Below are 26,080 nucleotides of genomic sequence, written 5' to 3'. Positions count from 1 at the left end.
ACGTGTGAAATGAATAAACCAGGGTCGTATTTGGGACCATTCCAGAACGTTCAGATATAAATATCTAACATGATTCTGTATTCTATCTACAACTTCTCTGGATGGGTCAGACCATATCCAGACATTCATCAGTTTGTTTTTATTTAATAGCGTCGCATTATGAATCATTTACAAAAAACATCAAGTACGAGTAACAAATGTGCGGCTGTGCACTGTGCTTCTAAAACGTTTTTTTTTTTTTTAAGTCACATCAGAAATGGAAGATTTTGCAAATCAAGAGATTCGTTAAGAGTAGAGGGAAAGGCTTCTTCACGTGTTTTTTTTAACATACAAGAAGTAGTAAACACTATAGCAATAAGGAAAGTTCATTCTAACCAAAGGATGGTTCCGCGATACAACAAGAGGCGTTGAAAGGGTGTTACTACAGGTGGGTAATGTAGTATGTTACTAAAAATGCAGACTGTGCTAAAACTAATCTAACAAATATTATTACAGAACTCAACCTGGAGTCCTATAGTCGACAGCCGATATTATTTTTCATTTGGTTTCAAATGAAGTCAGGGTCACATTCAGTAGGGCACAACATTATGGAACATTCAGGTAACTATTGTGTGAAAATCTTCCTGTCAATTAATGAAGGAATCACGTCAGCTCTAAACATTTATCTGCAACAAGTGCAACGTTGCACCGTCCTGAACACAACCCACATGCACCAATGCATTCTTCACAACAACAAAACACTCCACAAAACAGGAGGCAAAAATATCGCTCGGATGTTTCACCAGAGATACAATATCTCAGCAAAGTCTGTTTCAATCAACTCAAAATTGATCAAAACAGATTTCAGTAAACTGCATTATTTAATGTAACAGACACTTCTCAACCAAAGTAAATAATAGCTGAACCCAAACCTTAACCGCTTGTGTCATTTTCAGACCTGATGCTGCATTACATCAAATCATCAGTCAAGTGCATTGGTACTGAAGATGACACCACCCCCCCAAATAAATAAATTCTAGACCATAATAGGTTACCATCAATTCCTATTAAGACATGACATGAAGGCAGTGCCATAAAGCAAAATTCAGGATATTGGACCATTCGTTTCAATAAAACGTTTGTGTGTAAAGCCCTAGAGTAGAAAAGTCGCGGGATGTACACACTTAGTCCTGTGACCTAACTAATTGACCTGTGTGTAAATGTCTTATAGGGTGTGAATACCTGCTTTAGCTGTAGTGAGAATACAGCAGCTCCTTAGGGAGACGTTAAATGGTGGACAGTGGTCAACGTGCTGTTCCAACTTATATTCATATTTTGCGCAAGACTAAACAGGGATGCACTGGTTATTGGTTAGACATTTGCTAATACAGTATAAGACAGATACTTTTCTCTTTGTCAGGGCTTAAGTGACTTATCTACTCAATTATTTCACCTTTGACTAATATACCAAACTGCACACTGGTTAGCCAAGGAAAAACATCTGCAACATGGAGTTTCGCCATGAAATTAACCACCTCATACGATCTTCATTGAGGCGATATGGGAATGTGTAGTCTAGTTAAGTAAGTTTGACGGAACCCCTATAACCTGGCCTGGTTTATTAGCATACCTTTTAGCCAAGACAGAGCAGCACACAAAGCATTCAGACTAATGATGGCTTCACTGGCTATGGGTTAGATTATAAGCTTATCCACAGGTTAGGGGTGGGAACAGTGGGTGTGGTAGGTAGAACAGAGATGTAGGCTATGGGGTCCGGGATGTAGGGTATAGATGGGTATAAAATAGGACTAGGGCCTGAGTATGAGGGTGAAGGGAATGGGAGTTGGGGTAGGATGTAGTGGAACTGGGTGCAGGTTATGGGATGATACTGTGGTAAGGCTGGTCTTTATGATATGTGGTAGGACTGGGTCCATTTTAAAGAAGTTTGAGATATAGAGATTGAGATATATATCTTAATCTCAAACAAATTGTTTCTCCTTTAAGTCAAGCATCAGGTAAGAAATGTAGGTAGGTATTTGGTGAAACTGGTCTCTAGGGTATCAATGGGTTATGGGGTAGTTCTAGGGTAAGAGGATAAGGGGTGAGACTGGGTAACAGAAGTCAGTCATCAGGGGAGGTTTAGGCCACGTCCAGTACGCCTGCAGCCACCAGCTGCCGGGACAGCCAGTCCAGGCCCTCGTGGAGCCCTGTGCCGCTGCGGGCGTCACAGCCTTGGATGTGCCAGCTCCTCCCACAGCACAGCTTGTGAAGGCTCAGAAGCTCCGTCATCTCCTCCACTGACACAGCCCCGGGGACATCCTGCAGGTGAGGATAGAGGAATCAATGACTTAAATCATCTTTGTGTGTGTGTGTGTGTGTGTGTGTGTGTGTGTGTGTGTGTGTGTGTGTGTGTGTGTGTGTATACTTGTTTCTTGGACCAGGGGGCTGCATGTGTACCTGTTTGTTGGCAAAGATGAGCAGCAGGGCGTCTCTCAGCTCTTTCTCGGTCAGCAGTTTCGCCAGCTCACTGTGGGCCTCCATCAGCCTGTCTCTGTGACAGCTGTCAATCACAAACACCACCGCTGGAGAGAGAAACTGAGAAAGTCAGGGCCCTATTCATTCATAACCCGTTTCCAGGTTTCCTGGATGAGTAAAAAACGAATTTACTGAAGTTTTTTTGTATAACATACTGTATTTTCAAATTCAAATTTGTCATATTTATTGATACAGTAAGGGAAGCAGGTTATATGAAAGAAAGAGGATAGACAGATACACTATTTATACAAAAGTATGTGGACACCCTTTCAAATGAGTGGATTCGGCTATTTCAGCCACTCGAGTTGCTGACAGGTGTATAAAATCAAGCACACAGCCATGCAATCTCAATAGACAAACAATGGCAGTAGAATGGCCCGTACTGATAAGCTCAGTGACTTTCAACATGGCACCGTCATAGGATGCCACCTTTCCAACAAGTCAGTCAACGTCAGCCAAGAACTGTTCGTTGGTAGCTTCATGAAATGGGTTTCCATGGCCGAGCAGCCGCACACAAGCCTAAGATCCCCATCCGCAATGCCAAGCGTCGGCTGGAGTGGTGTAAAGCTTGCCGCCATTGAACTCCGGAGCAGTGGAAATGCGTTCTCTAGAGTGATCAATCACGCTTCACCATCTGGCAGTCCGACGGACGAATCTGGTTTTAGCGGATGCCAGGAGAACGCCACCTACCCCAATGCATAGTGCCAACTGTACAGTTTGGAGGAGGAAAAATGGTCTGGGGCTGTTTTTCATGGTTCAGGCCCCTTAGTTCCAGTGAAGGGAAATCTTAATGCTACAGCATACAATGTCATTCTAGATGATTCTGCGCTTCCAACTTTTGTGCAACAGTTTGGGGAAGGCCCTTTCCTGTTTCAGCATGACAATGCCCCCATTCACAAAGCAAGGGGGCATTGTCGAGATCGGTGTGGAAGAACTTGACTGGCCTGCACCTAAACCCCATCGAACACCTTTGGGATGAATTGGAACGCCGACTGCGAGCCAGGCCTAATCACCCAACATCAGTGGCCGACCTCACTAATGCTCGTGGCTGAATGGAAGCAAGTCCCTGCAGCAATGTTCCAACATCTAGTTGAAAGCCTTCCCAGAAGAGTGGAGGCTGTTATAGCAGCAAGGGGGGGGGGGGCAACTCCATATTAATGCTCAACGAGCAGGTGTCCACATACTTTTGGTATTGTAGTGTACCTTGTGTGTTCAGGTAATAGTGCTTCCAGAGAGGTCGTAGCTTATGTTTCCCACCAACGTCCCAGATGGTGAACTTGAGATTCTTATACTCCACTGTCTCCACATTAAAACCTAGAAGGAATGGCTAGTGTCAATACAATTCAGGTAAATGTAATGTCAAAATGTATAATTTGACACGTGCCTGCATGACAAAGACTGTTGTGGGTTTACCTATGGTAGGGATGGGCTGCATAAACTCATCCTGTTTCAGCTTGAAGAGGATGGTGGTTTTCCCTGCACTATCCAGTCCCAGGGTCACCACCCTGATCTCCATCTTTGGACCGATGTGGACCCGGTTGTCCTGGAACAGAGAAAGCCATGTCGTCTAAATGAGGTAACTAATTATCTTTCAATGGAGAGTGTGCCAAGTCTTGAATTCCTACAGAGTAGAGCTGAGTGCTGTACCTTAGTGAATGTGACGGGGATACCAGCGTCTAGCTGGATGTGGTCGGCCAGCTCAGTGAACTGCTGCTGCTGTTTCTGCAGAGTCTCCAACAGTCTGTTGATCTCCTGCTTGGCCAGAACCACCCTGCAGTCATCCTACCGAGAGAGACGGGAAAGAGATCAGTCATGACTACTGGGATGTTTTGTGATACTTGTGGGCAAAAATGCTCGATCTTTCTGCGATAATTCGGACATTTTATATGGCAATATGCAATGATTTTGTCAAATTTTTCACAAATGCGCTGATGAGGGAAAGTGGGTTGACACGTGGCTTGATTGAACCATATTATGCGGTAAATGGTTGAGTATGCGAGCCCTCTTTTTGTGCTGCGGGGATGAGTCAGTTTTGTCCAATAATATTGCGATGAATTGACTGTTTTATGCTGAAATAGTGCAGTGATTAGTCAAATTTGGAAGCCCTCGGATAATATGCAGGGCAGGGCATTGTTGATTTTGAAAATAAAACATTTGCTATCGTAGAATCCAGGAGGGACTGTCCAATTGAACACGCATACAGCAGACCCCAGGAAGAACATAGCGGTGCAAAGCTGCTTATTGAAAACGACGGCACCTTCCGGTGCAAGCAGAGATTGCGTTCCTACGGTGTGCTCTAGATGCTATTCCCATTGGTGGCCCCATTTTGGCTCCTACCTGCTGCAGTGTTTTCTCACAGTGCAGGCAGGCAGTGGAGACCTGGGAAAGCAGGATGGCCATGTCCTCCTGCTGCTGCCGGAGCCAGATGAGTCTCTCTCTGACGTGGGCGTCTACTACGCTGAGCGCCATCTCCTCCTGTCTGCACAGCGTCTCGTGGAGGTCGGCGAAGTAGGCCCGTACGCATGACCGTGCGCTCTCTGCCGTGCCTGGGACCTGGGGAACACCCACAGACGACTGAGTCCATCAGGAACACACAGCAAGAGGAAATATACACTAGGATAAACCATAAGCCATTTCATGACTTTTTGGAAGGAAACAACGTTTCCGAGGACTTTTAAATGTAGCCATTGTAAATTGGTAAACACAGTAACAGCTTTATTTTTTTATTTTTATTTTTTATTTCACCTTTATTTAACCAGGTAGGCAAGTTGAGAACAAGTTCTCATTTACAATTGCGACCTGGCCAAGATAAAGCAAAGCAGTTCGACAACATACAACAACAGAGTTACACATGGAGTAAACAACATACAGTCAATAATACAGTAGAAAAAAAAATAAGACTATATACAATGTGAGCAAATGATGTGAGATAAGGGAGGTAAAAGCAAAAAAATGCCATGGTGGCAAAGTAAATAAAGTATAGCAAGAAAAACACTGGAATGGTAGATTTGTAGTTTGAAGAAAGTTCAAAGTTCAAATATAAATAATATGGTGCAAAGGAGCAAAATAAATAAAATAAATAAATACAGTAGGGGAAGAGGTAGTAGTTTGGGCTAAATTATAGATGGGCTATGTACAGGTGCAGTGATCTGTGAGCTGCTCTGACAGCTGGTGCTTAAAGCTAGTGAGGGAGATAAGTGTTTCCAATTTCAGAGATTTTTGTAGTTCGTTCCAGTCGTTGGCAGCAGAGAACTGGAAGGAGAGACGACCAAAGGAGGAGTTGGCTTTAGGGGTGACCAGAGAGATATACCTGCTGGAGCGCGTGCTACAGGTGGGTGCTGCTATGGTGACCAGTGAGCGGAGATAAGGGGGGACTTTACCTAGCAGGGTCTTGTAGATGACCTGGAGCCAATGTGTTTGGCGACGATTATGAAGTGAAGGCCAGCCAACGAGAGCATACAGATCGCAGTGGTGGGTTGTATATGGGGCTTTGGTGACAAAACGGATGGCACTGTGATAGACTGCATCCAGCTTGTTGAGTAGGGTATTGGAGGCTATTTTGTAAATGACATCGCCGAAGTCGAGGATTGGTAGGATGGTCAGTTTTACGAGGGTATGTTTGGCAGCATGAGTGAAGGATGCTTTGTTGCGAAATAGGAAGCCAATTCTAGATTTCACTTTGGATTGGAGATGATTGATGTGAGTCTGGAAGGAGAGTTTACAGTCTAACCAGACACCTAGGTATTTGTAGTTGTCCACAAATTCTAAGTTAGAACCGTCCAGAGAAGTTATGCTGGATGGGCGGGCAGGTGCAGGCAGCGATCGGTTGAAGAGCATGCATTTAGTTTTACTTGTGTTAAGGAGCAGTTGGAGACCACGGAAGGAGAGTGGAATGGCATTGAAGCTCGTCTGGAGGGTTGTTAACACAGTGTCCAAAGAAGGGCCAGAAGTATACAGAATGGTGTCGTCTGCGTAGAGGTGGATCAGAGATTCACCAGCAGCAAGAGCGACATCATTTATGTATACAGAGAAAAGAGTTGGCCCAAGAATTGAACCCTGTGGTAGCCCCATAGAGACTGCCAGAGGTCCAGACAGTAGGCCCTCCGATTTGACACACTGAACTCTGTCAGAGAAGTAGTTGGTGAACCAGGCGACGCAATCGTTTGAGAAACCAAGGCTACTAAGTCTGCCGATGAGGATGTGGTGATTAACAGAGTCAAAAGCTTTGGCCAGGTCAATGAATACGGCAGCACAGTATTGTTTCTTATCGATGGCGGTTACGATGTCGTTTAGGACCTTGAGCGTGGCTGAGGTGCACCCATGACCAGCTCTGAAACCAGATTGCATAGCGGAGAGGGTGCGGTGGGATTCGAAATAGTCGGTAATCTGTTTGTTGACTTGGCTTTCGAAGACCTTAGAAAGGCAGGGTAGGATGGATATAGGTCTGTAGCAATTTGGGTCAAGAGTGTCACCTCCTTTGAAGAGGGGGATGACAGCAGCTGCTTTCCAATCTATGGGAATCTCAGACGACACAAAAGAGGTTGAACAGGCTAGTAATAGGGGTTGCAATAATTTCGGCAGATAATTTTAGAAAGAAAGGGTCCAGATTGTCAAGCCCAGCTGATTTGTAGGGGTCCAGATTTTGCAGCTCTTTCAGAACATCAGCTGAATGGATTTGGGAGAAGGAGAAATGGGGGAGGTTTGGGCGAGTAGCTGTGGGGGGTGCAGTGCTGTTGAATGCAGTAGGGGTAGTTAGGTGGAAAGCATGGCCAGCCGTAGAAAAATGCTTGTTGAAATTCTCAATTATAGTGGGCTTATCGGTGGTGACAGAGTTTCCTATCCTCAGTGCAGTGGGCAGTTGGGAGGAGGTGTTCTTATTCTCCATGGACTTTACAATGTCCCAGAACTTTTTAGAGTTGGAGTTGCACGAAGCAAATTTTTGTTTGAAAAAGCTAGCCTTGGCGTTTCTAACTGCCTGTGTGTATTGGTTTCTAACTTCCCTAAAAAGTTGCATATCGCGGGGGCAGTTCGATGCTAATGCAGAACGCCACAGGATATTTTTGTGTTGGTTAAGGGCAGTCAGGTCTGGGGAGAACCAAGGGCTATATCTGTTCCTGGTTCTAAATTTCTTGAAAGGGGCATGCTTATTTAAGATGGAGAGGAAGGCATTTTTAAAATATAACCAGGCATCCTCTACTGACGGGATGAGGTCAATATCCTTCCAGGATACCAGGGCCAGGTCGATTAGAAAGGCTTGCTCGTTGAAATGTTTCAGGGAGCGTTTGACAGTGATGAGTGGAGGTCGTTTGACCGCTGACCCATTACGGGTGCAGGCAATGAGGCAGTGATCACTGAGATCTTGGTTGAAAACAGCAGAGGTGTAATTAGAGGGCACATTGGTTAGGATTATATCTATGAGGGTGCCAGAGTTTGCGGCTTTGGGGTTGTACCTGGTGGGTTCATTAATAATTTGTGTGAGATTGAGGGCATCAAGCTTGGATTGTAGAATGGCTGGGGTGTTAAGCATGTCCCAGTTTAGGTCGCCTAGTAGCACGAGCTCTGAAGATAGATGGGGGGCAATCAGTTCACATATGGTGTCCAGAGCACAGCTAGGGGCCGAGGGGGGTCTATAGCAGGCGGCAACGGTGAGAGACTTGTTTTTGGAGAGGTGGATTTTTAGAAGTAGAAGTTCAAATTGTTTGGGTACAGACCTGGATAGCAGGACAGAACTCTGCAGGCTCTCTCTGCAGTAGATTGCAACACCGCCCCCTTTGGTCGTTCTATCTTGTCTGAAAACGTTGTAGTTAGGGATGATGATTTCACAGTTTTTGGTGGACTTCCTAAGCCAAGATTCAGACACAGCTAGGACATCCGGGTTGGCAGAGTGTGCTAAAGCAGTGAATAAAACAAACTTAGGGAGGAGGCTTCTAATGTTAACATGCATGAAACCAAGGCTATTACGGTTACAGAAGTCATCAAAAGAGAGCGCCTGGGGAGTAGGAGTGGAGCCAGGCACTGCAGGGCCTGGATTCACCTCTACATCCCCAGAGGAGCAGAGAAGAATAAGTATGAGGGTACGGCTAAAAGCTATAAGAATTGGTCGTCTGTGACGTCCAGAATAGAGAGAAAAAGGAGCAGGTTTCTGGGGGCGATAAAATAGCTTCAAGGTATAATGTACAGACAAAGGTATGGTGGGATGTGAGTACAGAGGAGTTAACCTAGGCATTTAGTGATTATGAAAGAGATATTGTCTCTAGAAACATCATTGAAACCAGAAGATGTCATAGCATGTGTGGGTGGAGGAACTGAGAGGTTGGATAAGGTATAATGAGCAGGGCTAGAGGCTCACAGTGAAATAAGCCAATAAACACTAACCAGAACAGCAATGGACAAGGCATATTGACATTAAGGAGAGGCATGCTTAGCCGAGTGATCAGAGGGTCCAGTGAGATTCAGACAGCTAGCCGGGCCATAGGTAGCAAGCTGGTGGAAGATGGGAGGGAGGTCTGTTTTTAGCCACCTCGTGCGTTTCCGTCTGTGGGTTAGTGGGGTTCCGTGTGGAAGGGGGGACCTGTCCAAGTTGGCAAAATAGTTAGTTATAGTGGCCCAAGAAAAGTGTCCGATAGACCTATTCAGATCGCAGCCGAAAAGACAGCTAACGATTAGCCGGCCGCAGATGGGCGATCAGGTTACGTCGCGACGGAGGGGCCAGTTGGATAACTCCCTCGGGCAGATAACGTCGGTGGTCCAGTCGTGAAGACCCGATGGGGCTCCGCATCGGCAGTAAAACGGGTCAGGATAGGTGAGTTGTAGCCCAGGAGACACTTCAGCTGGCTAGCTCAGGAACAGCCCACGAGTGGCTGACGGAACTCCTCAGCTGGCTAGCTGGCCAGCTCCGCAATAATGTGTGTTAATTCCGTGACCGACGTTGCCAATAGTCACTCAGGTAGCAGCTAGTTAGCTGCAAGATCCAGGTGTAAATGTCCAGAGCCTGCGGTAGAAATCGGGGAAAGGAGAGAGAATAGGTCCGATATGCTCTGGTCTGAGTCGCGCTGTACAAAAACTGGCGATAGCTTTTCGAGCTAATGGACAGCTGAGGACGGCTAACCGTGGCTAGCTGAACTTCAACGTTAGCCAGTGAAAATGGCTAACCTCTGGCTAGCTTCTGTTGTGGAATTCAGATGAGGTAAATAATACTTTTTTTTTTGTTTGTTTTTTTAAAATTGGTGAGGCGGGTTGCAGCAGAGTGCTTTGAGGTTGAGTATTTGAATAAAAAAAATGTAAAAAGATAAGTGAAGAAAAAAATATGTAAATATATATATACACGAGACACGACAGGACGTCTGAACTGCTACGCCATCTTGGATACATTGATTATAGCTCAATTGCCTAGCTATCCTCTTTGACAACTAAAGTTCTTCTGTTGTATAGTATGCAAAAAGTCATCCACTGCCAGCTGTTCTTACATGTTCAGTGTGTGCCATGCTGATGTCGTCCTCCACTGTCTGTTCTCCTCCCTCAATCTGCTGTACGATCCCAACCAGCTTCCTGGAATACTCCGACACCTCCTCTGTGAACGTCCGGATACAGTGGGCCATGTCCAGGATGGATGCACGGATCTGATTGGCTTCTGCCTCCAGAACCACATTCTACAGGAAGGAAGCAATCAGCAAGGAGAAATTAATCAAATCATAGCAGTTGAACAGCCTCAACCTTCAACACCATAGTACCCGACAAGCTCTTCACTAAGCCCAGGGCCCTGGGTCTGAACCCCTTCCTGTGCAACTGGGTCCTAGACTTCCTGACGGGCCGACCCCGTGTGATGAAGGTAAGCAACAACACCTCCGCCACACTGATCCTCAACACGGGAGCCCCACAGGGGTACGTGCTCAGCCCCCTCCTTTACTCCCTGTTCACCCATGACTACGCACCAGAAGAAACACTACTCTGCTACAGAGTTGAGTCTTCCTCTCATCCTTGAGCTGTTTCTACAACTTGTGGTAAATTCAATTGATTGGACATGATTTGGAAAGGCACACCTATCTACATAAGGTTCCACAGGTGACAGTGCATGTCAGAGCAAAAACCAAGCAATGAGGTTGAAGGAATTGTCCATAGAGCTCCGAGACATGATTGTGTCTAGGCACAGATCTGGGAGTAAGGGTACCAAAACATTTCTGCAGCATTGAAGGTCCCCAAGAACACAATGGCCTTCATCATTCTTAAATGGAAGAAGTTTGGAACCACCAAGACTCTTCCTAGAGCTGGCCATCCGGCCAAACAATCGGGGGAGAAGGGTCTTGGTCAGGGAGGTGACCAAGACCCCGATGGTCACTCTGACAGAGCTCCTCAGTTCCTCTGTGGAGATGGAAGAACCTTCCAGAAGGACAAACATCTCTGCAGCAGTCCACCAAATCAGGCCTTTATGGTAGAGTGGCCAGACGGAAGCCACTCCTCAGTAAAAGGCACACGACAGCCTGTTTGGAGTTTGCCAAAAGGCACCTAAAGGACTCTCAGACCATGAGAAACAAGATGATTCTCTGGTCTGATGAAACCAAAATTGAACTCTTTGGCCTAAATGCCAAGCATCATGTCTGGAGGAAACCTGACACCATCCCTACGGTGAAGCATGGTGGTGGCAACATCATGCTGTTGGGATGTTGTTCAGCGGCAGGGACACTAGTCAGGATTGAGGGAAAGATGAACGGAGCAAAGTACAGAGAGATCCTTGATGAAAACCTGCTCCAGAGCGCTCAGGACCACAAACTGGAGGGAAGGTTCACCTTCCAACAGGACAACGACCATAAGCACACAGCAAAGGCAACGCAGGAGTGGCTTCGGAACAAGTCTCTGAATGTCCTTGAGTGGCCCAGCCAGAGCCCGGACTTGAATCCGATGAAACAACTTGCCACCCCCATCTAACTAGCTGTGTGAGAGTACTTGATGTCATTCACTGAGGGTTAGTGCTATCTGGGAACCTTGGGACATCCCTAGGCTAAACACTAACCTTAACTCATCACATAACCCTGAACCATTTTAAAATGTCAACATCAACGGGATGGCGACGTCCCAAGGATCCAGGATAGCAAGGACTGTTTCCTGAGGCAACACGTAGGGCGAGTGCCAGCACCACATTTTGTGATTGATGTTTTTCCTTTCAAGTGACAACAAAATACCAATACATTGAAAATGTGTCCAATGCGGTGTTCCATCTGGCTAGCATGAGGCAGCTCAGTCTTCAGAGTCTAGGCATTTTGTTTGCTGGAATCATTGCAGTTTATCCTCCCATTCGCTAGAGTAACACAGTTATTCTATATAAAAATATAGTCTTTCTGGTCCTCTTAAACTGTATGTGGTGCTTACATGAATGTTCTTTGTAGGGCTGTTTTTAGCACAATCAATACAGAAAAGGTTTTATTGGTTATCTGTGAATATTGCCACTCTAAAATCGGAATTGTATCGGATCAAAAAATTCCATATCGGTCTGGTTCTAATAAAAACATATTGTCGTCTCTAGTGGGTCTCGTTGCTAGGAATGTTGCTTGAGAGATGGACGTAAGTAGTCAATACTGATATTCTCCAAGCTGACTCTTCCTCCTTCCAGTACCTTGTGTCCCTGGTGCTTGCCGTACTCTTTGCACACGCAGCACATGAGCGGCCCAGGTTGGCAGATCTCCTCCTGACAGACAAACTCGATAGCGTGGACCTGATGCTGAGGGCACAGCGTCTTCTCGTGGGGCTTGTCTGCCAGGGGTACCCGCCGGTGCTTGGCCAGGGTGCGGGTGGAGTGGGTGAGCTGGGAGCAGTTGGCACACAAGTGGGTGGCACACACTGTGCAGTACATAGATGCCGTGTGGCTCTCGTCCTCGTCACAGCGGATTATACTCTGGAGGGAAAGGGAAGAACATAGAATAGTGTTACTTACTTAATGACAACATGAAATGTAAGTTTGGCTGGATGATGAAATGTAAAAAAACGAGGCAGATCAAAGCAAAGTCCCCTATTGCTTTCACCTATCCTCTGTGTTTTCAGATAATTGCAGATGAAAGATGGGAACCCAGGGTGGGGGTAACTGCTGCCTACCTCTCCCATGCCTTTCAGGGACTCCTCTGCCATGCCCAACTGGTTGGACGCTCCATTCTGCAGCCTCTCCAGAAGTTCCAGCAGGGCAAAGTTCTTCTTCAGACCCCACACACCAGAGTCCCCTGAGAGAGAGAGAGAGAGAGAGATGGATGTCACATCATCTTTACATAGACCAGAGTATGTGAGCCATTGGAAATCCCACTCGTCGCTCATGGAGCGGTCTTTGCGCACTGCTCCGTGGTTCAACGTCCATTCCCCTGCTCCGCAAAAAAAAAATATTGATCAGCACTCACATAAAATTTAAATTTTAAAAAAAAAATGTAGCTCAAACTTAGACTCCCCTTTTTGTTTAACAATAGCCTATATAGGAATCAAAACGTGCTGCATGGGCTCATTAGTTGTCTTGCTATCAATTACACAGGCTGTGTGACCTATTTCTTTGTTGACTCATAGCATCTCTGCGCATTAGTGGTGGGGAGGCTAAATAAATACAACAGAATAGGCCTTATTACAAGAACAGTGGTGAAATGAAAAATGCTGGGCAGAGCACGCCCAGAGCTCATGGCTGAGCAGTACCGGAGTGAAATTGGAGCAGGAGAGAAGGCCGAATCGATCCATTACAGCCAAATTACACACCCTCCACTTCGCTCACATCCTCTAACACAGGTATTCCCAAAATGGGGTACGCGCAACACCGTCGGGGGTTAAAAATGTGATTCACATTAAAAAAATATATACAGTTGAAGTCGGAAGTTTACATACACCTTAGCCAAATACATTTAAACTCAGTTTTTCACAATTCCTGACATTTAATCCTAGTAAAGATTCCCTGTCTTAGGTCAGTTAGGATCACCACTTTATTTTAAGAATGTGAAATGTCAGAATAATAGTAGAGAGAATGATTTATTTCAGCTTTTACTTCTTTCATCACATTCCCAGTGGGTCAGAAGTTTACATACACTCAATTAGTATTTGGTAGCATCGCCTTTAAATTGTTTAACTTGGGTCAAACGTTTCCGGTAGCCTTCCACAAGTTTCACACAATAAGTTTGGTGAATGTTGGCCCATTCCTCCTGACAGAGCTGGTGTCACTGAGTCAGGTTTGTAGGCCTCCTTGCTCGCACACACTTTTTCAGTTCTGCCCACAAATTTTTCTATAGGATTGAGGTCAGGGCTTTGTGATGGCCACTCCAATACCTTGACTTTGTTGTCCTTAGCCATTTTGCCACAACTTTGGAAGGTCAATGTCCATTTGGAAGACCCATTTGCGAACAAGCTTTAACTGCCTGACTGATGTCTTGAGATGTTGCTTCAATATATCCACATCATTTTCCTGCCTCATGATGCCATCTATTTTGTGAAGTGCACCAGTCCCTCCTGCAGCAAAGCACCCCCACAACATGATGCTGCCACCCCCATGCTTCACGGTTGGGATGGTGTTCTCCGGCTTGCAAGCCTCCCCCTTTTTCCTCCAAACATAACGATGGTCATTACGGCCAAACAGTTCTATTTTTGTTTCATCAGACCAGAGGACATTTCTCCAAAAAGTACGATCTTTGTCCCCATGTGCAGTTGCAAACCATAGTCTGGCTTTTTATGGCGGTTTTGGACCAGTGGCTTCTTTCTTGCTGAGTGGCCTTTCAGGTTGTCGATATAGGGCTCGTTTTAGCGTGGATATAGATACTTTTGTACCCGTTTCCTCCAGCATCTTCACAAGGTCCTTTGCTGTTGTTCTGGGATTGATTTGCACTTTTCACACCAAAGTACGTTCATCTCTAGGAGACAGAACGCAGTATGACGACTGCGTGGTCCCATGGTGTTTATACTTGCGTACTATTTTTTGTACAGATGAACGTGGTACCTTCAGGCGTTTGGAAATTGCTCCCAAGGATGAACCAGTCTTCTGGAGGTCTACAATTGTTTTTCTGAGGTCTTGGCAGATTTCTTTTGATTTTCCCATGATGTCAAGCAAAGAGGCACTGAGTTTGAAGGTAGGCCTTGAAATACATCCACAGGTACACCTCCAATTGACTCAAATGATGTCAATTAGCCTATCAGAAGCTTCTAAAGCCATGACATCATTTTCTGGAATTTAGTTAGTGTATGTAAACATCTGACCCACTGGGATTGTGATACAGTGAATTAGAAGTGAAATAAATCTGTCTGTAAACAATTGTTAGAAAAATTACTTGTGTCATGCACAAAGTAGATGTCCTAACCGACTTGACAAAACTATAGTTTTAACAAGACATTTGTGGAGTGGTTGAAAAACGGGTTTTAATGACTCCAACCTAAGTGTACGTAAACTTCCGACTTCAACTGTGTGTGTGTGTGTGTGTGTGTGTATATATATATATATATATCTTTTTTTTTCCCCCTTCACATTTTCAAACAGTACATTTATATTTTCCAACAGGGCTATACATTCGGGTGAGGTTTTTTTCTCGCCTGAGTAGCCTCGTTTCACTGCCAAAAATAAAATTAAACCATCTAGTGTTCAGTGAAATAAAAACAATGTCAAATACATGTAGCCTAGTCAAATAATTAACATCCAATCACATTAAACGTTACTCTCTCACGGGAATTCCACTAACGGACCGCATGTAGCTGCTGCTCATGTTGGTATCTGTACTGATGGCGCAAAAGCCATGACAGGGAGACATAGTGAAGTGGTAACGCACGTACGCGCGTGCAAGCAGTTTCTCCCGACGCCACTTGGGTACACTGCAGCATCCACCGAGAGGCTCTTGCTGCCAAGGGAATGCCAGACAGCTTGAAAGACATTTTGGACATGACAGTGAAAATGGTTAACTTTGTTAAAGCAAGGCCCCTGAACTCTTGTGTATTTTATGCACTATGCAATGATATGGGCAGTGACCATGTAATGCTTTTACAACATACAGAAGTGTGCTGGTTATCAATGGGCAAAGTATTGACAGATTTTTTTTTTTTTTTTTTAAGAAACAAGCTTAAAATTCTTTACTGACTGCCTTGGCAAATCGCACTGTTAAGACACTGATGCCCTTTGCAACCACGTACCTATGTGAGAGTGGATTCTCTGCCCTCACTAGCATGAAAACGAAATACAGGCACAGACTGTGTGTGGAAAATGTTTAAAGACACTCTCCAATACAACCCAACATTACAGAGTTATGTGCATCCTTTCAAACACACCCTTCTCATTAACCTGTGGTGAGTTATTCACAATTTTCGATGAACAAATAAGGTTTTATATGTAAGATGGCTAAATAAAGAGCAAAATGATTGATTATTATTATATTATTATTTGTGCCCTGGTCTTATAAGAGCTCTTTGTCACTTCCCACGAGTCGGGTTGTGACAAAAACTCTCACTCATTCTTATGTTTAATAAATGTATCATATAGTGTGTGTGTGTGTGGCAGGCTTACAATGGCAAAAAACTATATTTGAGAGTGCGGTGACCCTGCAGTGACCCTGGTGCTAGAGGGGGTACGCAGCTGGAGGTTGAATGTTTGAAGGGGTACGGGACTATAAAACGTTTGGGAACCACTGCTCTAACACATACACAGGAAAATAATAGGCCTGTATAGAAACTAAACCCTACAGAGCTCACCCAGTTCAGTGACCTGTCTGTCAAAGGGGCAGCGGACGGCTCTACCATGTAGGGGCAGCCGGGTCAGACAGTCATGGCAGACCGTGTGACCGCAGAGCAGCAGCCGGGGGACCTTGTCCCCTTGGAGAGAGAAGACATCCTCACACACCCCACACTCCAACACCTGGGAACCACAACAACACAAAGACAGGTTTAGTCAGACACCCACACACAGGTTGAGTAAACTTGGATGGATCACTCTTCATTGCATATCATCTCAAAATGTATTTATTTCTCCATGGACTGAGATTAGGAATATGCCTTAGTTATTCTATAATTATCTTCAAAGTAATGACTCGGGACGTCGGGGTTTGAAATGAAAGCTTCTTTTAGTAATACTACTTGTTCACATTACATTTAACAACTTTAGATTCTACAAAAACAATAATAGAAAGTTGCTAACGAAAGTCAGGAGAATCACTTGTACATAACTGGTGTGTTCTCCCCTCTTCCTACTACCTGTTGTAAAGGCATTCTAGAACTCGCAGTCAATAGCGTAATCCAATACAACAGAACTATGTACAGTTGAAGTCAGAAGTTTACATACACTTAGGTTGGAGTCATTAGAACTCGTTTTTCAACCACTCCACAAATTTCTTGTTAAAACTATAGTTTTGGCAAGTCGTTTAGGACATCTACTGTGTGCATGACACGTCATTTTTCCAACAATTGTTTACATACAGATTATTTCACTTATAATTCACTGTATCACAATTCCAGTGGGTCAGAAGTTTACATACACCAAGTTGATTGTGCCCTTAAACAGCTTGGAAAATTCCAGAAAATTATGTCATGGATTTATAAGCTTCTGTTAAGCTAATTGACATCATTTGAGTCAATTGGAGGTGTACCTGTGGATGTATTTCAAGACCTACCTTCAAACTCAGTGGCTCTTTGCTTGATATCATGGGAAAATCAAAAGAAAACAGCCAAGACCTCAGAAAAAGAATTGTAGACCTCCACAAGTCTGGTTCATCCTTGGGATAAATTTCCAAATGCCTGAAGGTACTACGTTCATCTGTACAAACAATAGTACGCAAGTATAAACACCATGGGACCTCACAGCCGTCATAGAATGCGTCTCCCTTCCTGAGCGCTGTCTCCTAGAGATGAACGTACTTTGGTGCGAAAAGTGCAAATCAATCCCAGAACAACAGCAAAGGGCCTTGTGACGATGCTGGCGGAAACAGGACAAAAGTATCTATAACCACAGTAAAACAAATCCTATAATCGACAATAACCTGAAAGGCCGTTCAGCAAGGAAGACGCCAGTGCTCCAAAACCACTATTAAAAAAAGCCAGACTACGGTTTGCAACTGCCCATGGGGACAAAGATTGTACTTTTTGGAGAAATGTCCTCTGGTCTGATGAAACAAAAATAGAACTGTTTGGCCATAATAACCATCGTTATGTTTGGAGAAAAAAGGGGGAGGCTTGCAAGCCCGAAGAACACCATCCCAACCGTGAAGCATGGGTTTGGCAGTATCATGTTGTGGGGGTGCTTTGCTGCAGGAGGGACTGGTGCACCTCACAAAATAGATGGCATCATGAGGCAGGAAAATTATGTGGATATATTGAAGCAACATCTCAAGACATCAGTCAGGAAGTTAAAGCTTGGTCGCAAATGGGTCTTCCAAATGGACAATGACCCCAAGCATACTACCAAAGTTGTGGCAAAATGGCTTAAGGACAACAAAGTCAAGGGATTGGAGTGGCCATCACAAATGGCCATTTCACATTCTTAAAATAAAGTGGTGATCCTAACTGACCTAAAACAGGAAATTTACACTAGGATTAAATGTCAGGAATTGTGAAAAACTGAGTTTAAATGTATTTGGCTAAGGTGTATGTAAACTTCCGACTTCAACTGTATGTAGTTCCCTCAATCTCTAATACAATCACATATGTAAATAACTGTGAAGAAAATATCTTTAGATACAGCTCAATGACTTAACTGTAAACATTAACTCTGTAACCCATTAAAAGTTACAACATTAATGTCCACCTCCTGCCTCTATAATTGTCATGGCATGCTTTGTGTAAGAGCTATTGAAGATTGAAAGCAATAAAATAATAAAACCTATGTTTTTTAACCAGTGGATTTTTGTCCATCCTCCACCGATTCAGAATGTCATTTTCATAGTCATGGCACAATGTGTGTGAGAGCCAATGATTTATACAGTACCAGTCAAAAGTTTGGACAGCTACTCATTCAAGGGGTTTTCTTTATAATAGTGAAGACATCAAAATTATTAAATTACACATATGGAATCATGTAGTAACCAAAAAAGCGTTGAACAAATCAAAATATATTTTCTGTTTGAGATTCTTCAAAAGCAGCCACCCTTTGCCTTGATGACAGCTTTGCACACTCTTGGCATTCTCTCAACCAGCTTCATGAGGTAGTCACCTGGAATGCATTTCAATTAACAGGTGTGCTTTGTTAAAAGTATTTTTTTATTTTTAAAGAAACCACTGCTAAACAACACCAATAATAATAAGAGACTTGCTTGGGCCAAGAAACACGAGCAATGGACATTAGACCGGTGTAAATCTTTCTTTTGGTCTGATGAGTCCAAATCTGAGATTTTTGGTTTCAACCACTGTATCTGTGTGAGACGCAGAGCAGGTGAACGGATGAAGCATGGAGGTGTGATGGTGCTTTGCTGGTGACACTGTCAGTGATATATTTAGAATTCAAGGCACACTTAACCAGCATGGCTACCACAGCATTCTGTAGAAACACGCCATCCCATCTGGTTTGCGCTTAGTGAGACTTATTTTTCAACAGGACAATGACCCAACACACACCTCCAGGTTGTGTAAGGGCTATTTGACCAAGGAGGATGGTGGAGTGCTGCATTAGATGATGCAGGGAGGTCGGCCTCCACAATCACCCAACCTCAATCCAAATTGAGATAGTTTTGGATGAGTTGGACCGCAGAGTTAACCTCTCTGGGCTAGGTGGGACTACTCAACAGCCAGTTGAATCCCGTGGCGCGTTATTCAAATACCTTAGAAATGCTATTACTTCAATTTCTCAAACATATGACTATTTTACACCATTTTAAAGACAAGACTCTCGTTAATCTAACCACACTGTCCGATTTCAAAAAGGCTTTACAACGAAAGCAAAACATTAGATTATGTCAGCAGAGTACCCAGCCATAAATAATCAGACACCCATTTTTCAAGCTAGCATATAATGTCACATAAACCCAAACCACAGCTAAATGCAGCACTAACCTTTGATGATCTTCATCAGATGACAATCTTAGGACATTATGTTATACAATACATGCATGTCTGTTCAATCAAGTTCATCTTTATATCAAAAACCAGCTTTTTACATTAGCAGGTGACTAGCATGTGACTAGCATCCCCACCGAACACTTCCGGTGAATTTACTAAATTACTCACGATAAACGTTCACAAAAAACATAACAATTATTTTAAGAATTATAGATACAGAACTCATCTATGCACTCGATATGTCCGATTTTAAAATAGCTTTTCGGTGAAAGCACATTTTGCAATATTCTAAGTAGATAGCCCGGCATCACAGGGCTAGCTATTTAGACACCCTGCAAGTTTAGCACTCACCAAAGTCAGATTTACTATAAGAAAAATGTTATTACCTTTGCTGTCTTTGTCAGAATGCACTCCCAGGACTTCTACTTCAATAACAAATGTTGGTTTGGTCCCAAATAATCCATTGTTATATCCAAACAGTGGCGTTTTGTTCGTGCGTTCAAGACACTATCCGAAAGGGTAAATAAGGGTTACGAGCACGACGCAGTTCGTGACAAAAAAAATTCTAAATATTCCATTACCGTACTTCGAAGCATGTCAACCGCTGTTTAAAATCAATTTTTATGCCGTTTTTCTCGTAAAAAAGCGATAATATTCCGACCGGGAAATCGTTTTTTATTACAAAGAGAGTGAAAGTAAAAGCATGCTATCCCCTCATGCACGAGCCTCAGTCTGATGGCCCTCTGATAGAGCACTTGCCAAACGCGCTAGTGTGTTTCAGCCTGGGCCTTGAATTACGTCATTCAGCTTTTTCCCGGGTTCTGAGAGCCTATGGGAGCCGTAGGAAGTGTCACGTCATGCCAGAGATCCCCTGTTTTTGTTAGAGATGATCAAGGAGGGCAAGAAATGGTCAGACAGGCCACTTCCTGTAAGGAATCTTCTCAGGTTTTGGCCTGCCAAATGAGTTCTGTTATACTCACAGACACCATTCAAGTTTTAGAAACTTTAGGGTGTTTTCTATCCAAAGCCAATAATTATATGCATATTCTAGTTACTGGACAGGAGTAGTAACCAGATTAAATCGGGTACGTTTTTTATCCGGCCGTGCAAATACTGCCCCCTAGCCCCAACAGGTTAAGGAAAAGCAGCCAATAAGTGCTCAGCATATGTGGGAACTCTAAGACAGTTTGAAAAGCCTTCCACATGAAGCTGGTTGAGAGAATGCCAAGAGTGTGCAAAGCTGTCATTAAGGCAAAGGGTGGCTATTTTGAAGAATCTAAAATATTAAATATATTTTGATTTGTTTAACATTTCTTTGGTTAGTACATTAATCCATGTGTTACTTCATAGTTTTGATGTCTTCACTATTATTCCACAATGTAGAAAATAGTAAAAATAAAGAAAAACCCTTGAATGAGTAGATATGTCCAAACTTTTGACTGGTACTGTATATACACTGGATGACTGATAAGGGGCACTGCCCCCGTGACTCCATCTTGGTACTTCCCCACCATTGTAAAAAATATTTTGGAAGCTCTAGAAATGCATTTATACACATTCATGCTCCTACTAGGGAGTGCCAATATGGCAGACCATTGACTTCAAAGCCTTTCAATGGCCAAGACATAGCATCAGCAATCCAGGGTTTATATACACTGAACAAAAATATAAACGCAACATGTACAGGGTTGGTCCCATGTTTAATGTGCTGAAATAAAACATCCCAGAAATGTCATATGCACAAAAAGCTTATTTCTCTGACACTTTGTGCACAAATGTTAGTGAGCATTTCAAGAAGCTGATTAAAGAGCTTGATCATTAGACAGGTAACACCTTGTGCTGAAGACAATAAAAGGCCATCTTTGGTGTTGTGTTGAACAATGCAACAGATGTCTCAGGTTTTTAGGGAGTGTGTAATTGGCATGATGACTGCAGGAATGTTCACCAGAGCTGTTGCCAGATAATTTAATGTTCATTTCTCTTCCATAAGCCACCTCCAATGTCATTTTTGAGAATTTGGCAGTATGCCCAACCGTCCTAACAACCGCAGATCACGTGTAACCACGCCAGCCCAGGACCTCCACATTCAGCTTCTTCACCTACGGGATGGTCTGAGACCAGCCACCCAGACAGATGAAACTGTGGGTTTGCACAACCGAAGAATTTCTGCACAAACTGTCAGAAACCGTCTCGGAAGCTCATCTGCGTGCTCGTCATCCTCACCAGGCTATTGACCTGACTGCAGTACGGTGTTGTAACTGACTTCAGTGGGCATATGCTCACCTTCGATGGCCACTGGCACGCTGGAGAAGTGTGCTCTTCACAGATGAATCCTGGTTTCACCTGTACTGGGCAGATAGCGTGTATGGCGTCGTGTGGGCGAACAGTTTGCTGATGTCAATGTTGGGGGGGGTTATGGTATGAGAAGGCATAAGCTACGGACAACGAACACTAATGCATTTATCAATGGCAATTTGAATGGACAGATAGCGTGACGAGATCCTGAGGCCTATTGTCGTGCAATTCATCCACCGCCACATCCTCATGTTTCACATCGCAAGGATGTGTAAACAATTCCTGGAAGCTGAAAATGTCCCAGTTTTTCCATGGCCTGCATACTCAGACATGTCACCCATTGAGCATGTTAGGGATGCTCTGGGTCGACGTATGACAGCGCGTTCCAGTTCGCGCCAATATCCAGCAACTTTGTCCCACTCCTCAATAGCTGTGCAATGTTCCACAGGCCACAATCAGCCTGATCAACACATTTTTATTTATTTAACTAGGCAAGTCAGTTAATAACTAATTCTTATTTACAATATCTTACATTTACATTTAAGTCATTTAGCAGACGCTCTTATCCAGAGCGACTTACAAATTGGTGCATTCACCTTAAGATATCCAGTGGAAAAACCACTTTACAATAGTGCATCTAAATCTTTTTTGGGGGGGGGGGGGGTAGAAGGATTACTTTATCCTATCCCATGTATTCCTTAAAGAGGTGGGGTTTCAGGTGTCTCCGGAAGGTGGTGATTGACTCCGCTTGTTCCACCATTGGAACCATCTATGCGAAGAAGATGAGACAAATGGTGGTCACACCAGATACTGACTGGTTTTTTGATCCACACTTACTTTCAAACATTTTTTTTTTTACAGATGCATATCTGTAGTCCCTGTCATGTGAAATCAATAGATTAGGTGCTATGATTTTATTTCAATTGACTGATTTCCTTATATGAAGTAACTCAGTGAAATCATAGAAATTGTTGCATGTTGCATTTATTTGTGTTCATTGTACATCAATGGAAATAGCTATTGAAGATTGAAATCTTATGAAAGCCACAAAAAGGTTTGGATTTTTCTCCATCCACCCCTGATTCAGAAAATACCATCTTCATAGTCATGGCAGGCTTGGTTTAATAGTTATTGAGGAGCGTGAACCGAATATCCAATATAAAACACATTTTACTTTCTTCTTCTTGAACTGCACTGTTGGTTAAGGGCTTGTAAGTAAGCAATTCACGGTAAAGTCTACATTTGTTGTATTCGGCGCATGTGGCAAATAAAGTTTGATTTGATTTTGGTTCAAGACTGAATACATTATGCAGTATCAAGCCAGCTACAGTTAATGTTAACATACAGCTATGCTAATATATGCATCCAAGTGACAGGTGAAGTTAACGGATGCAATTGCATGGTTTACAAAAAAACTGTGGTCGGGGCACTTTATTGCAGACAGAATCACCATCTAATTTTGTGGATTTCATGTCCACGCAGACACAAAAACTGCAGGCCGATCGTTTGACACTGCAGTGACGCCCCCGCCGCAGAAGCATACGAAGCCAAGAAGGCAGAATTGAGCGCCCTTGGTGGCCGTTTGAATAAACCGCCGGATTCGACCGGTATTATCGCCCACAAACATTGTTCACATGCTTCTTCAGACGTGTAAATATTCAACCAACCTTCACCGTGTTGCCTGTGGCCCCTCTGCCGTGCCGAACACAGACGTCCATCGTTGCTGCTGTCCGGTTTGGTCACACCCATAGCAACCGCCATCCGAGGACTAAACCATTCCCACGGTGTCAGTGTGAATCCGAAAATGTCTGTGTGGAATATCTGTAGACCGCCAACTGAATTTGAGAAGTTGCAATTATGAAATGTAACTTTGGTGTTTTGTATCGATAAGAAAAAACGAATAGGTTTGGTTATTTACATTTTAAAAATCAATAATGAAACTGGCGATTATCAATCACCCCTAATATGGATATGGAATTGTCCGTCAGCTGTTTCCGTCAGTTCCACGGTTTGTGAACTTAGCGCCCTCTTGCGTTCTTTCTGCAACACTAAATTCACAGTTTCTAAGCCTGTACAACAATTTCATGCTGTTACTGTCTTTGCCTGTACTGTCGCAACCCAGTCTCTCATTAACTATGTACTATATGTACAAATAAGCACAACGGTAAGTATCTCATTAACTATGTACTATATGTACAAATTAGCACAATGTTTTTATGTACTAATAGCACAAACTCATGATGCATTGCTCTCACAACCATAACACCAGAAAGACCTCTGATGCCACGCCACTTCTTAATATCTTTAAACTTGATGCGCCCTGAGTTTGCGTTATTAGTACAAACTTGCTTAGATGTGGATGTAGCTAGCTATTTTATGGTGAGAACGCGAGGTAAGTCATTTTTAGGAAATGAGATATAATCGAGAATTTTCTGCATTTCAGCCCGCATAACTCTAAACTCTTATTTTATTTCAGTCAGTTATGTATATTGGTTTATCTTGTAGACAGGACATGATATTTATTTGCTCTGGACATCAGTATCTTGTATTTTTTTTTAATGTTTTATTTAACTAGGCAAGTCAATTAAGAACAAATTCTTATTTACAATGACCGCCTACCAAAAGGCCTCCTGCGGGATGGGGATAAAAAAAAAAAAATTGTGAGGGGGGGCTTGCCTGTTTTGCATGTTATTTTGCCATTAATAGATGTCACATATCAGTTTGCAAACAATGTAAAAAAATAATAATACATATATCATTGAGTTTATAAAGCCAAACCTTTTTGTTTTCTTGAGTAAGGCAGCTCCAAAATGCAGGTGTTTCAACCTAGCTCTTTCTGTGGTGGTGGGGCAAGCCAGCAGAAAATACGGAGCATTGTGCAGTGATTGGCTCAGTGTTCTGTCACTCATGGGGACACTACGTCACTGCCAAGTCTAAGGGTAGAGCTCTAAAATTCTAGCCCCTTGGGTGCTGCCATAGAGTTACATTAGAAGTGCCCATCAAAGAAGGCTCAAGGTCATTGGCCACAGATAAAATGACATCAAATCACGTTATGTCTACAGTAGCTTTGATTGGACTGATCATGTCAACATCATACTTTCAAAATCTTAGCTAGCAGTCATCATCATGAATCAAGTCGACAATATACTGGCAAATATGTTTTAATCCTTGTCATATGAAGAGAAATAATAAAGAGAAATTATAGATAAAACGTATCGGTGCACATCGGCTATTAGACATAAACATTACACAACAAGTTGGAAATCGCAAATTCAACAATGAGTGGTTTGGAAGGAATCAGTGGCTAACTGCAAGCATTGCAAGTCAATCATTAGCCTGCTATTCAGTGGAGTGGCTGTGTGGTCCCAAGTCCAAGATTAAGGGTCTCTTTTCCTAGTTTAAAATGATAAACATTCAACATTGGCCATGCGGTCAATGAAGCATGATTTGTGCCATGCTCAAAACAACTATTAACTCGTAACGGCAAAATCTGACTTTAGTGAGTTCAAGACATCTGAGAACTCTGGGAAAAACGAGCAACGACTGGGAAAACATGTTTTGAACTTTTATCTAACTTGGAATTGTAAATCGGGAACTCTGGCCTCTTTCTAGAGCTACGACCTGAAGATCACTGACGTCATCATGATTCAACCGTATTTTTTTTCGAGTTCCCAGTTGTCGTGAAAGCACCATAAATCCAGAGAATGCCAGACTTTGATGACAACGTTTGATGACAACATTTTCCCATGATGGACCGCCGTGCCACCTTCCTGTTCAAGTGAGCACAGCACAACAAGGTGAGTCCAAACATGTCTTGTATGCTGCTATATAAATTATGTGATATGCAAGGGAGATATGTATACTGTAGCTAAGAAAGTAATACTAACTGTATGTTGTGTAGTAAGCTGTTAGTAGCCCATGTGCCTCACCCTAATAATTTGGTCTATATTCACCTCTTAATTCCGCATACTGTTCTGACTTGGTGGTGCACATGTAGGCTCTAACCTGTTTTTGAGAAATGTAATCATTGAATATTGTAAGAGCTTTCATTGTCTGCTTATATGCCCCCTTTATTTATCCTACGGTTCTGACTTGGTGTACACTGTAAGAACGGCCCATGATTTGAATTATTATCGCTGTACATTTCAAAAGTGCTGAACAAATAATGATATTGACTACGTCCATCCTAGCTCGCTCATTAATGTCTTAATCGAAATTACGGATTGCCTCTTATCCGCTTGTCGTCCCCTTATGCCATAGTTTGTACATCTCAATTGTCAGTAGAAACCACATTTGTTTAAGC

At 43.3% G+C, this 26,080-nt stretch overlaps 1 protein-coding gene across 1 annotated transcript; it reads right to left on the bottom strand.

Annotated features, from left to right (window-relative positions):
- Positions 1–124: 124 nt before the first annotated feature.
- LOC115159224 (E3 ubiquitin-protein ligase TRIM23-like) lies at positions 125–23,538 on the bottom strand. The gene is given in 12 exon segments (XM_029708723.1): positions 125–2,298; positions 2,437–2,561; positions 3,718–3,828; positions 3,928–4,057; positions 4,162–4,296; positions 4,852–5,067; positions 9,981–10,163; positions 12,122–12,400; positions 12,598–12,719; positions 16,192–16,354; positions 23,445–23,508; positions 23,510–23,538. Coding segments are annotated over 12 exon segments (1,737 nt in total). The 3' UTR covers positions 125–2,118.
- Positions 23,539–26,080: the final 2,542 nt, after the last annotated feature.

The sequence above is a fragment of the Salmo trutta genome, chromosome 23, assembly GCF_901001165.1.
Source record: "Salmo trutta chromosome 23, fSalTru1.1, whole genome shotgun sequence".
NCBI lineage: Eukaryota > Metazoa > Chordata > Actinopteri > Salmoniformes > Salmonidae > Salmo > Salmo trutta.
The sequence above is the reverse complement of the archived record's forward strand: the minus strand, read 5'-3'. Positions and strand labels throughout refer to the sequence as shown.